Here is a 14,512-nt window from a genome sequence, read left to right on the forward strand (position 1 = left end):
AGGACTAGGAAACTGAGGCATAGAAAGGTTGAGGTGGGAGATCGAGAACAGGAGGAAGTTGGATTTGGTTTTAGACCTAAGTGTGGAGTGATGGTGAGGCACCTAAATGGTGATTTCACTATGCATTTGGGGCTCCAGATACAGAGCTAAAGTGAGAAGACAAAAATAAAAGGTTTCTCTCTCTCTCATGCCCATTCCTTCCCCCCTCACCTTCCCCCAGGTGTGTTCTCTCTGGCTTTTTCCTAAGCTCTAAGGCCCTTCCTTTTGCCTCTGTAACTTGTTTCTTGAGCCTATACAGCCCAGTTGACTCACTTCTTCCATGGCTCACTTCTACCTCTGTGACTTTCTAAATAAACTTTTGCTTGTATTAAAAAAAAGAAAAGAGAGAGAGAACAAGCCCGAGAAGGAAACTGGGGGACTGGGGGGTGGTGAGGGGAAGGAGACCCAAACAGCAGTGAGAGCTAGAGTCAGGAAAAGTAATGAGTTCTCAAAGGAAATAAGCAGCATAGGGTGCAAAGCACTTAGTCTGGAGACCTCAGGGGAACTAGGAACAGGTACAGAGGAAAAAGAAGGAACAATGGGAGAAAAGGAAAAGCCTATCACAGCAACCATAGACAAAAAAGATTCAAGAAGGCAGAATGGTCAAATGGGTCAATGTCACAGGGTAAGATCGAGAAGAACAAAGATTAAGGTAAAGATTTAATTGGGCAGGAGGGAGGTCATATGGAACCTCTGAGAGTCTGGTATACGAGTGCAGTTGAAGCAAAAGCCAGGAGTTAAGAGGAAATGGTTAGAAAGGAAAAGGAAACAGTAGGCATGGGTTATTTGTTTGTTGACCCCTTGCTTACAGCCCTTCAGTGGCTCCTCATTTCTTTTAGGGAAAATTCTAATATCTTTCACATACCTACAAGGCTTTACACAGGTGTCCTTTATCGCTGCCTCCATCCTCACTGACATTGGCCCCCATGAACAGTGTTTAACCCAGCCTGTGATGCAAGAGATCTTAAGTCTCACTTGTCCTGGGTGAATCCCAATGAATTCAATAGACAATCTAATGTTGGTGGGGGTTGGGGGGAGGGTCTCTGAGGATGCCTCACTATGACCAAGAAGCCTATTCTTTGAGGAAAGTAATTTTGAATAAGGAAGGGTGTTGGGGATTGCATTTTTAAAATTGATTTGGTTGCAAGGGAAAAAGATTACCTAAACAAAATCTGCTAATGAAGTCACAGAATAACTCCACCTCTGGAATGAACTTCATATTCTTGTATTTTGATAATAAATTTGTCTTTAATTGGAACTTTAGTCACTCTACCCACTCAAGGGCAAGATGATAAGGTTCTATCAGTCCAAGCGTCAAAATGAACCTGAGACTCTATCAAGGTCAGAAATGCTGCACGTCAAGTTTGTTTTGACTTGTCCCCATGAGTCATTTATCCAAAGTGTCCAATCACATTATAAAACAAAGGACAACTCTCTACAATATAGCATCCTCTGAAACAACGGGAGTCCTCAAATTTTTCAGCCTCTTTGATTTCCACAGGACTTTAGCTCGCTTCCCCTGAGACTGAGGAACACAATATGGTTTTGGAAATGCTGAACCCAGTGCAGTATAACATCACCAGCGTGGTGCCCAAAGCTGGGCCTGTTGCTACCATGCCGATCCTGCTGCTCACTGGGTTTCTTCTTTTGGTTTGGAATTATGAGGACACCTCCTCGATCCCAGGTAAGTCATCATTTAGTTTTGTATCTGAGGGGATTGTTTACTTCAGCTTTTGGTCCATATAGAGAAAAATTTGTAAAAGATGCAGAGCAAACCTGGGGAGATGGCTGAAGCCCATGACAAAGTTAGCAAATGAAGACTCAGGCGAAAAATTTTATACCAATTATTTGCACATTTTAAATGAAAGTAATTTAAAAATATATTAGATAATCCCTTCTACTCTGTACTTCTTCAGATTCTTTTCTTAAACTGAGTCCTTTCTGAAGGAAAAAAAAAATATGGATGTTCTTTGGACATTATCTTTGCAGACCATGTTTCTCATAGTTAAAAAGATTACGCTAAAACTACAACTTAATTCTAACCCACCCATTAGGTTAACTGGGGGGTTTAAACCAAAAGTTTTCAGACAAAACTATGCAGCCAAACAGATTTGTCAGCTTGTCACTTTTCCTGGTTTCTATGCTTGCAACTAGACAGACTGATTGACTTATATTTGAAACTCATTGACACCATTTAACATGGCAAGAAAATATTGGACACGCACCCTGTGGATTCAGACTGAAATGACTGAGATCAAATGGAATTACTATGGTGTAGACAATGAATTAGTTTTTTTTTTCATGGAGGGGTAGACAGCTTCTAGTTAAGCTTATTGGTTTATTTTTAAAAAAAATTTTAAAGTGATTCACAGATACACATCAGAAGATGTGAAAGAACACTTAGATATAAAAGAACAAGGAAAGCAGTGACACAAAACAGTTGCTCTTTTTGGTGTCACTGGAATGCTGATTGTGATTCGATCATTCTCCTAGGTCCTGGCTATTGCATGGGAATTGGGCCCCTCATTTCCCACCTGCGGTTCCTGTGGATGGGGATTGGCAGTGCCTGCAACTACTACAACAAGATGTATGGGGAATTCATGAGAGTGTGGATATGTGGTGAGGAAACACTCATTATCAGCAAGTAAGTCTGTTAATAGAGCCCTCTCTTTAAAGTAAAAGCTGGGGTCTTTCCTAGTCACAAACAAACAAACAAAATTATTTTGATATCTTGACATCTTTGTTCCTAAGGCTATATCGTACCACTTTAGTGAAAGGGAGGCATTCCTAGTGAGCATTCTAATGCTGTAAACAAGTGAAATAATGGGCTTTGCTGAAGAAAGAGATACATAGGTAAAGAAATCTGGGAGAGCTGGGTAAATAGTATTCAAAATCTCTCTAATTAAAGAATGTGCAGAATCCAGATGGTTTGGTTTTGACAAAACATACTTTAGAAAGAGACATTATCTTTTCTACTTTCCCAAGATTTTGGTCTTATCCCTACAAGTGGTGTCATCCCACAAAGCAAAAGGTTGCCAACTCAATTCCCCTGCAGAGCACATGCCTGGGTTGAGGGTTTGTCCCCGGTTGGGGCTCACACAAGAGGCAAGTGACTGATGTTTCTCTCTCACATCAATGTTCTTCTCCCTCTCTTCCCCTCTCTCTAAAAATAAATAAAGAAAGAAATAAAGAAATAAAAAACATGCCTGAAACAAAAATCTGCCTGTACCAGTTTGTTAGTGTGTTTCTAATGCCAGGCTGCTGGACACTTTTAGAAGGGCAGACAGCAGGAAAACAAGCCATCCGCATGATGCCACCCTATTTATGATTGCATGCCAGTGTCCTAGCTGGGTGATCCTAAGTAGAGCAGGAACAAGACTGCCTATTAAAAGAAATAATAACTTTAGCAGGTTGAATTCACTGGAGGGTTAACCAGATAAGCATTGATTTTATAGAACTAACTTTGTGAAATACTAGTTTTCTTATTTAGTAATCACAGAAAATGGAGAATTTTAGAGAGAGCATCTTTGACTAGACTTTCAGCTATCTTAACTAGGTTTTTAACAAAACTATTTGCCAACACTGTCTCGTTAGTGAATTTTTACATTTATAATCCCTAATGGGGCTTCACCCACAAACTAAGGCTGACCAGGGTGTTTTACTGATTTATTAGAATTATTTGTTTGGATATATAGACTATCGCCCAAAAGTATAATGAAATATTTCTGGAAACTACCTTAATTTTTTTCAGGCCAAGATTACATTCATTATTTCATCAAATACCATGGTACCCTTAAAGCCCTATTCTTTGAACCAACTACATGAAAGAAGGAAGTGAGGGAGAAAAATGTGCTATCCTTCCAAATATTTTGAACTATCCCGTAACATTATTTCAGACCAATCTAACATCTCAATTTTTGCCTGGGTTTTTTCTGTTTCTGAAGTTTGGCGTCGTTGCACTTTTGAGGCAGACCATGTTTATAAACTAAGAATAAACAGCTTTAGGTAGGAATGTCATTTCACTAGGTTTATTGTGAAACCACTCTAATGCAATGGTTCTCAAAACGTGGTCACACCACCAGTGCATCAACATACCTGGGACCTTATTAGAAAGGTACATTCTTGGGTCCCACCCTGCCTCACTAAATAAGAAAGTCTGGGGGTGGGGCCCACTGATGTGTTTTCACAAGCTCTCCAGGTGATTTTTGAGGCACATTCAAGTTTGAGAACCACGCCCTCATGGCTGGACCACAACTACTCTTGGATTTCACTTGTCTTGGGTTACTGAACTTTGGTAAGCCAAATATAAATGAATTTGATATGTTCTCATTTTAAAAATCAATACTTTACCCACTTTTGCAACTGACTGCCATCTCAAAAAATGTCCTGGGACTGATGACATTTGGGCCTGAGGGACTGGGACATTTGCTCCTGCTCTTACCTCCCCTGGCACAGCAAGCTGCCCTCCAGCCCTCAAGGCAGTGTCTGCCTTCCTTGCCACCTATTTCCCCCAGCAGACAGGTGAAGCGCAGAGCTCTCCAGGTGATTCCAATGTGCCGGGGAGCTTGAGAGAGGAGAGAAGGTAAGATGCTTCCAGAGCAGAGAGGCCTTTCCCTGGGCTAAAGGAAACAGCTAAGTGGAGTTGGAGTGGGGTTTTGTCTTACTGTGTTACCCTCAGGTCTAGCTCAGGTGGTGGCATTGTTAAGACTAGACCTGGAGTGAAGAGTGATGTATGCCAGAAAGGACCAGGAGGCCAGAATAGAAATCACTCTCAGATTCTAAATGCTTAAACCACTGGATAAATTCCCGGCAAGCCCAAAGCCAGTTCCTGAAGTAGGACCCTCATTACAGTGAGGGGCAGGTGGTATCTGACCACCCTGCCCTCTGACTTGGGAAAGTCACCTTAGCGATCTGACCAAGGCAGGTGCTGATTCACGCTGGAGAAGTGGACACAACCCATCCTGCCCTTCCCCCAGCTCTCGCAGTTCTTTCACTACCCTGTCCTCATGGGCTTTTCACTGGTTGGAGTCTTTGTGTTCTTTTTCATTGCTTCTGAGCCACTCAATTTTGTTAAGGGCTGAACCCCCCTGTAGGAATAGGACATGTTTGTCCCCATCTCCTTTCCTCGGCTGTTCTTCAGGTCTCTTCCAGGACTATCTGTACCTCTTAAAAAAGACCCCATTGGGCCTCAGAAAGCTTTTTATTTTCTTTGAATAGTTTGCCAGATCTTTTTTCTTTTGTTTTTTTTAAAGGCTTTATTTATTTATTTATAAAGAGGGGAAGGGAGGGAGAAAGAGGAGGAGAGAAACATCTATCGGTTGCACAACCCCAGCTGGGGACCTGGCCTGCAATCCAGGCATGTGCCCTGACTGGGAATTGAACCCACAACCTTTCAGTTCTCCGGTAAGCACTCAATCCACTGAGCCACACAGCCAGGGCTCTTTTGAAAAGTTTGAGATCTGTAATCATTATAACTGTGTAGAGATTATGGTCCAACTCTTCCAACTGGTTTAGTCCTGAGTGGTGAGGGATGCAGAACATCAGAGAAGGGTGTGGGGTTGGGGGGTCAGGCATGAGAGCTGCTGGGATGTGGCCTGAGCAGCTCTGGGCTTTCGGGGAAGGTCCATCTAGTCATCTGTAGATAAAGTACGCACAATCCCCAGAGCAGGTACGTGCTGAATTAATGAGGGCCTACAGAAGTTATGCATGATACTATATGGTTTCTGTATATTATTTTTCATCATGAATACAAAAAAAAGAATGTGGCTAGCATCCATAAGGCAGAATTAATAACTGACATGCTAATTAGGGTCATATTTGCATATATGTTAGCAATTAACCTACCAATTAGGGTTATAGTAGTACATGTTTTAATATGTATAAATTTACAGGGAATTTATTCATTTATCCTTTAAACATATTGAGAATTTACGATATACTAAATACTGGATGACCCTAACTTATAGTCATTATCAGCTCTCCACATATTCATTAAATAAATATTTATTGAGAATTTACTATGTATACCGGGTATCATGAACAAATCAGCCAAAAAATCCCTACAGTCATAGAAAAATATAGTCATATTGTTAATATACCAAAAATAACCAAGTAAAATGTACAGTGTATCAGTAGGGTGAACAACCATCTGTTTGCCTGGGACCATGGGTTTCCCAGGATGTGAGACTTTCAGTGCTAAAACTGGGACATCCCAGGCAAACCAGATGGTTGCTCACAATATTATCAGGTAGATATGTGCTATATAGAAAATTAAAGTAGGGAAGGGGAATCGAGAGGGCCTGTTGTAAGGATGGGAGCACAATGTAAATAGGTGGTCAAGGCAGGCCCCACTGAGAAGATAATGACCTGTAAAGGAAGTGAGGGAGAAGGCTGTGCAGAAACTCAGAGTAAAAACACTCCAGACAGAAGGGACAGCAAATGCAAAGGCACTGAGGTGGGATACCAGTATGGCTAGTGGACGGGGAGTGGCGATGAGGCTAGAGAGGGACTAGGATACCCAATCTTGCTGGGCCTTGCAGGCCATTGCAACAACTCTGGCTTTTACTCTGACTGAGATGGAAAACCATTAAGACGTTTAAGCAGAAGAGTGACATATCTGACTCATTCTGGCTTCTCTGTTAGGAAGAGATGATAAAGGGACAAGGGATGGGTACAAAAAAAGTAGTTAGGCAAGAAATGGTGGGGGCTGGTCCAGATGAGAACGATAGAGTGATAAGGTAATGAGGTGAAATTCTGGGTATATTTTGAAGGCAAAGCCCACAGGTGCTATCAGATTGAACATTGGGTGTGAGAGTCAAGGTTTTTGCCTGAATACCAGGAAGAATGAAGACACTGAGTTACCTGAGACAGGCGGAACAGCTTCGGGATGGGGAGAAATCAGGATTGATCCAATTTCAGACATTTTGCCTTGACATGTCTAGTAGACACTTCCGTGGGATGTTTTGAGAAGCGAGGTCTGAGCCTGCAGACTGCCAACAGCACTTCACTGTCACCATCCAATGCCAACAGGAGTCCCCAGACTGTGGTGTGGGGACAGGATTAAACTTACTCAGATACATAGTTTGCAAACCAGGAAAAGGCGGCCTCCCATGGAAACTGAAAGTGTGCTCCTCTAAGGCAAAGGGGAGGCCCACTAAACAAAGTGCCCACCCTGGTCCCTGATTGATTCATTTTATGCAAATGAGAAATCCAAATTTGCCTCACTTGATTGGTTCAAATAGCACTGGTTCCTGATTGCCTGGAATAGCTCATCCTGACTGGCATTGTGGAGCTGCTTTCAGTGGTTGGTAAAGATGCAAATGAGAATATAAAAACCTACGGAAATGAGGGAGAAAGCCATGCAGCTCTGACTGGATGGGGCATGTCTCAGTCCATTGGTCAAAATATGATTCCAGTAACTCCTTCATAAGGTTCGGTCCCGTGAGTAGGAACACAGAGCAGGGGGCTTGGCAGCTCAGTTTGTGGCTTTTCCCTGATAATGCAGTTAACATGAAAACAATGGCTGCTAGTCTCTGATTATGAATTTTGGGCCCAGTTAACCACAAGGAGTCCTTCTTGGCAGATATATTTCTTCTTGAGGTCCACAAGACCCTCCACCATGGTCAGAACCTAGCAAAGGAGGCTAGCTAGAGAAAGGTAAACCAAGAGAGTATGGTGGTCTGAAAGCCAGATGACAAACACGTATCAGAGAAGAGGGAATTGTCAACCATGCCATGTGAATACAGAGATTTGAATGTTGCATTTAGATCAATAGGGAGGTCATGGGTGACCTTGACAAGACCATGGTGGGGTGAGGGAGTGGTGGAGGGAAAAGTCTGACTGGAGTAGAGATTGGGGTATTGTGGGGATGGGGGGGCAGAAGAATTGGAGGCAGCAGGTTTCAATAACTTTTCCAAGCAGTTTGCCATAACGTAGGAGTTTCATCCAGAGAAACAGAAGGGAAGGTCGACTATATGGTCGACAGATCCTAGTGGGTGGAGCTTGCAGAGATTTTCGTTGCTTCTGTTTTCTTAGTAAAATTGGAAATAAAGTCTTTAGCTGTGACTGAGCAGGAAGGAAGTGGAACATTTAAGAGAGAGGAGGCAGGATATAATAGTCATCTAGAAGCGTGAGTGAGTGAATGGGCTGGAGAAATGCAGAACTGTCAGCTGCACTAAGGGCCCACTTAACTTAAACTGAGACCTGGCAGCAGGTTGTGTGTATGAGGGGGGTGGGGGGCGGTGTTCCCAGCACCATTCAGCGGCCTGGTATAAGCACAGGGCAGGCTAAGAACTGGATTTAGCCAGGGTTGAGGTAACTAGGCAACAATGAGAAAGTAAGGAGAGGGTCAAGGAAGTTGAGGATGCATGGAAGGGAGTGATTTTAATGATAGGCAATAACATAGTTTCTCAGACTTTCTAGTGAGAAAAAGTTCAAATGAACAGGAAAGTTAAAAGAGCAGTCCTCCCATTCCGTCCCCTCCCCGCCCCCATCACCTCTGGCCATGGCATTGATCTTTTTGAAGAGACCAGGTCAGTTGTCTTGTAGGATGCTCCACATTCTGAATTTCTCACATTATTTCATTATGGTGTCGTAACATATTTCCCTATTCCCTGTATTTCTTTTAAACTGAAAATTAGGTCTGAAGGTTTAATTAGATTCAGTTAAATATGTTTGTAACAATACTTCCTTAGTAGTATGGGCACTTCATACTGCTTCACATCAAGAGATAAGGAAAGGTCCCACTATTAATGATACTAAATATGATCACTTGGCTAGGGTGGTACAGTCAGATCTCTCTGTTAAAAAGATATTTTTTCTCCTGCAACAATTCCAGTTTTTAAGCTGGGTAAGTGAGGATATTAGAAGAGCAAAGGACAGTAAAAAGGTGATAGGATCGATGGAACATAAACCTTAGGCACAGAATAGGTCTAAACAAGGCAAGCGTTTGTAAATGTTGGGGACCAATTATTCCATTAATTGTCCGTATTTCTAATACTCCTCACTCTTGAACCTGGCCACAACCACGTGAGTCCATTAAACTCAGAACAGGGGGAGTGGCTTCCTCACCACTTACAAACTTACCTCCTGTCTCCTATCCATTTTGAATAGACAATAGGTTTTCTATTTTTGAAGGTATCTTTTGACTTTAGTTACATTTAAAAGAGGACAATGACACCAGTTACCAGACAACTTATGCCACCCACTCACTATCCCTTCTGAGCTTGGGGACTCCCTCAGTCTCTCCTCAAGATGAGAAATCCTTACGCTCCCAAAAAGTCAGTACAACGTCTCCCTCAACTGGCTTTACAGTGTGTGTGCACAAGGAGCGGGACATCGTCTCTGCCGTGCCCCTGAGTGCCCGGAGAGCTCTGGCCCTGGGTTCCCTGTTCTTCACCAGCCTTCTCTTCTTCACTTTTCCAATTCTCTCTGGTTTGATAAAGCTGGCCTGCTTTTGATAAAAGACCCGGTTGAAGTTGCTAGTCGGCCAGCTGGTCACGCTTGGCTCGCTCTATCACTTCAGTCCTAGCAGCTTTGTCCTTTGCCAAGGCTGAGCCTCTGACTCAAAATAACTGAGATACTGCTGCCCCCTAAAGGACACATTGATTTTAAAAGTTAGGTCTTTTTTTTTTTAATTAATTAATTTATTTTTTCAAATACATTTGTCTCTGCCTACCACTCACCACTTTCCCTTGCCCCCTCCCTCCCTCCCTCCCTCCCTCCCTCAACTCTTCCCCTTTGGTTTTGTCCATGAGTCCTTGCTATATGTTCCTTGAAAAAGTTGGGTCTTTATTAACATTCAGTTGGGTTTCAGTTTGGGGCTGCTTCTTCCCTTTTTTTAAATTGACTAGTAATTCCTCAAAATAAGTGGACAGGCCAATGTGGTTAATGCAGTATACAAAATCTCTGGGGGTCAGAGCAGAAAAAGAGTGTCCTGATTGTCTTCTAAGCACTAAAAATTTGTAAATACAAATTTGTGAATAAAGAATATACAAATATACTTCCCGCTCTAATTATGGATCAAGGTATAGGGGATGGTAAGAAAAACTGAAATAAGAATTTCAGTCTTCTCTATAGCATGATTTTTCTATAGAGGACAAAATTTTAGCTGTTTGTCAGTCAAATTAATTCCCTGGAATATAAACAGAAGCATCTGGATTTTTGTTTTTGTTTTTGTCTCTAGGGAGAGGGAAACTTATCTAAAATTCAGATCATTTGATTCAATATTATCTGGAATCAAAAGAAGAGAATATTTTACTTAATACAGACTTCATATAATAATTCTGTTTTCATTTCTTGGTACTGCCATTATTTCAGGGGCTTTCTTTTAAAGTTTAACTAGGACTATAGAGTCCATCACAAATGTGAGGGTTTAGCTAATACTTAGCCCACAGCTTAATCTACTCAGCCAGCACAGAGTTCCTTTGGCCCAATGTCTCCTATGAGAATGTGTTTTTCTCAGGCATTAACTAAACCACCTCACCAAGGCAAAGTCATCCTCTTAGGAGCCGAGTGTCAACTTTGAAAGGGAGGAACAGGTGTGGAGATGGCCACTCCAGCTCAGTGCAAGTACTGGGCTGCCTGTTCAGAAAACCCTTTATTATGGTAGGAGAATTTGCAGCTGAGGAACAGAGTTTTCAGCGGACAAGTGAGCAGGAAGAACCAAAGTTTAACACATAAAAACTTGAATAAATATGTTTAGTTCAACAAAATTTTAAAAAAATCAGTGACCGTGTCTAAAGTGAAGATAGCATAATGATATTTTATGTCTCTTGAATTTGCACAATGGTGCACCGTGCAATTACTTTCCATCTTCTACCCCCAGCACACCAGAAAACATCCAGGTTTGCCCTCTTTTGTAACAGCAAAGAGATATTTATAAATACATGTTGCTTTCTTGCAATAATGTGGACATTTTCTTTCTATTCCTCTGTTCAAAAGTGCAATTCCTTTCCAATTTTAAGATCTCTGACTTTGAACTCCATTCTGGTGTCAGAAACATGGCATAATTTATAATCCTCGGGTGGAAAAAGCTGCGGGACATCTATTTTAACTTGACTTTGGGACATGTGCAGTTTAGTTCTCAAGCCCGAAAGTCAAGAGCTGTATCACTTTAGCTGCCTGTGGCAGATCCCCCCCAGAGCACACACGTGGGCTTGGCTGCTGCCCTGTTCACATAACTGAACTACAGGCTAATGGCAGTTTGTCCATCATGTCTTCATGTCTCCCATAGGTGCACTGCAGAAAACTACTCTGCCTTTTTTAAAATTCCCAAACCCTGCTCCCTTTTTCTCACTATCTCCAGAAAATATGGCTATCAGTTTGAATATACTCATGTGGAAAAAGTTTTTAAAGATTTTATTTATTTATTTTTAGAGAGAGGGGAGGGAGAGAGGGAGAGAAACATCAATGTGTGGTTGCCTCTTGTGCCCCCCTAACTGGGGACCTGGTCTACAACTCAGGCATGTGCCCTGACTGAGAATCGAACCAGCGACTCTTTGATTCACAAGCTGGCACTCAATCCATGGAGCCACACTAGCCAGGGCTCATGTGGGAATTTTTTGAAGTTGTAGAAAAATATATGGAGAGAAGTAAGCCTGCTTATGCTTACATTTTGTTGGAAATTTGCATTTGGCCGTGTTGTCCACATATAAATACTATGATATAGGCCTTGTAATTTGAAGAGCCTGTCGCCATGCCTCTCAGAGGAGTCTGAGTAACAGACTTGGAACATGCTTTGTTAGCATCAGAGGCGGTGGGTGACAAATGAGACCTGGTTTGTGCCTGAGCACCACTCTGGGGTCCTCTGGCTGAGAGCTCCATAACTCAGAGGCAGCACGCTCCAGATTTATATATAACAAGACTTGGCTGCGGAAGGAGATAGCTGAGGTGTGACCTCTCTCTACTCACTCACTCAGCCATAACCATGCAGCCCTGTCAGTGAGGATTTTGGGGTCTGGCTACCTGCACCTCTTTCTGCCCTGTTTTGTCTGCCTCGTATCCTCACTGCACTGACTTTTTTTCAGATCCTTTACATAACCTCATTTGATTTCTCCAAGTGGTGTTTGTGTCTGGTTTATGCCTACAATACAATATTGACATTCATGCAAACAATGGCCCTACGAACACCACGTGTCCTGCTTATTGTCTTCTCTATCCTCTGATAAATATCATCCCCTCTATCTTCACACCCTCCGCTTACTCACCAGACCGAGGGTTAGCCACATAGACCATTAACTCATGTCAACTTCGATTCCGGTGTCCTGACCCACGCTGTCCATGGCCACAGCTGTCCCTGAGCCCCCGTCCGGCAGCCTGTTTCTCTCGGGGCCCTGCACTAACCTATTTTCCAACCTCAGCTCCTTTCCAGAGAAAATGCAGTCACCCACAGCATTTCTTAATTTTTCTCTTGGCAGATGAAAAAAAGAATTTATGACATCTACCCCACAGTTCTCAACTTCATAAGTTCCCAACAGACGTCTTGTCTCCCAAGAGTCCTCTCCTTCCCCCGAACCCTCACACACACAGCGTTCCTCCCAGCGCTTGTCCCTCCTGGGCTGCTTGCACTCCCACCCAATAAACCCACCCTACCGTTTAGCCTAAAGAGAACAATTGTCCTGTCGTCCTTTATCCTTTTGATTTTGAAATTAGTTAACTTATTTCAATGATCTTTCCAGTACCATAGGTTAACAGCTAAGCACTCTTTTTTCTTTTTAAAGATGTTATTTATTTATTTTTAGAGAGAGGGGAAGGAAGGGAGAAAAAGAGGGAGAGAAACATCAATGTGTGAGAGAAACATTGATTGGCTGCCTCTCTCATGCCCCCAACTGTGGACCTGCCCATCACTTAGACATGTGCCCTGACTGGGAACTGAATCAGCGACCTTTTGGTTCACAGGCCAGCACTCAACCCACTGAACCACACCAGTCACGGCTAAGCAGCCTTAATTAAACATCTTTTCATGAGTCTCTCTCTACAGAAGAATTCCATATTGCTGTTCTAAAAGATAACACTCTCTTCACATGTGTAGATCCCTATGACTCCTTCAGGTAGAATTCTACTATTTTATTTTATTTCATTATTATTTTTTATTTTTTCCTTTTGTTTGACTGTATTGGGGTGATGTTGGTTAGTAAAATTATATAGATTTCAGGTGTACAATTCTATAATACATCATCTGTATATTATAGTGTGTTCACCACCCCAAGTCAAGTCTCCTTCCATCACTATCTATCCCCCATGCCATACTCTCTTGTACCTCTTCCCAGAATTTTATAACATTTTAAAACTCTTGGTGTTTTGTCATGCCCAAATGAGACGAGCAGGTGAGGACAGGAAGCAGCTCCTAGAGAAGGAAATGGGTGGGGAGGAGAGAGACAGAAGGACCTGCCTTTTCCTTCCCACTTTTTCTGAAGGATCTTCCCAGGCCTGAAAAGCTGAGCATGGTAGTGGGGATGTAGGTGGAATAGAGGAGGAGAAGCCGAGAAGTTTGAGGAAGCCTGGTTATTGGTAAGGTCCCGCCACTGCTATATCAAGAGCTATCTAATGTCTCCCCATGTCCTCTATCCTGGGAGAACTCTGTAACCCTAGAGACCCTGATAAGTCCTGATAGAATGCACAGCCCCGAGACAGCTACTGTCACCACCACAGACAGCCTGCCAGGACCAGCCCAGCTAGCCAAGCCGGGGGCCAGGGGTGCCCAGGAAATATCCTTCAAGCCCAGAGTGATACCTCACTGGAGGGTCAGATCTGATTAGAGACTCTAGGCTTATTGCTGGTTCCACACTGAAGAAGACTTCAGCAATTCTGGCCACCCCTGACTGTGAGGATCGCTCCTGCAGGGGCAGAGTGCCCGGAGGGGAACCGTACAGTAACTGGGGGGCTGGAGGCTCTCAGGACTCTGGGGGTACGGAGGATTCAAGCTTCTTAACAGCCTTGCAGCTCTGACCCCAATATCTTGGTGGCTTGAGTAATAGTTTGATGACTTGGGAGTGAGAGAAGAAAGGAAAATAAGAAATGATGTGTGTGTGCGCGTGCTCTATGTTCCTGATGCTGAAACAGAGAGTCAGTAAATAGAAATGTTTCAACTGGAGAGAGATGTCCTTATGCTAACAGAAGTGCTTTTTCAATATGAATCCTAGAAATCATGCATGGCAGTTAGATCAACATGCATTAGCTAAGAGAACTACCTGGTAGTCAAAATCATCACCAGGAATTCTTCTGACCCTTAAAAATTAACACCAAGGCTTGCTTTCTCTGCAGGTCCTCAAGTATGTGCCACATAATGAAGCACAATCACTACATCTCCCGATTCGGCAGCAAACTTGGGTTGCAGTGCATCGGCATGCATGAAAATGGCATAATATTTAACAATAACCCAGATGTCTGGAAAGTGGTTCGTCCTTTCTTTATAAAAGGTAATCAGGTGCCAGGCTACATTCTGCTCTTGTCTAGGAATGTGCCCGTTTTTTGG

At 42.8% G+C, this 14,512-nt stretch overlaps 1 protein-coding gene across 1 annotated transcript in view; it reads left to right on the plus strand.

The window, feature by feature from the left end:
- The first annotated feature begins 1,578 nt into the window (after positions 1 to 1,578).
- Positions 1,579 to 14,512, plus strand: part of LOC129063733 (aromatase) — a 29,789-nt gene continuing 16,855 nt past the window's right edge. Inside the window, exons 1-3 of the mRNA XM_054564796.1 lie at positions 1,579 to 1,723; positions 2,533 to 2,683; positions 14,302 to 14,456. Of these exons, the coding sequence (XP_054420771.1) occupies positions 1,579 to 1,723; positions 2,533 to 2,683; positions 14,302 to 14,456 (451 nt within the window). The remainder of the gene's footprint in view (positions 1,724 to 2,532; positions 2,684 to 14,301; positions 14,457 to 14,512) is intronic.

This window comes from Pteronotus mesoamericanus, unplaced genomic scaffold, assembly GCF_021234165.1.
Source record: "Pteronotus mesoamericanus isolate MK-2021 breed Mesoamerican mustached bat unplaced genomic scaffold, CSHL_Meso_final contig_164, whole genome shotgun sequence".
Taxonomy (NCBI): Eukaryota; Metazoa; Chordata; class Mammalia; order Chiroptera; family Mormoopidae; genus Pteronotus; species Pteronotus mesoamericanus.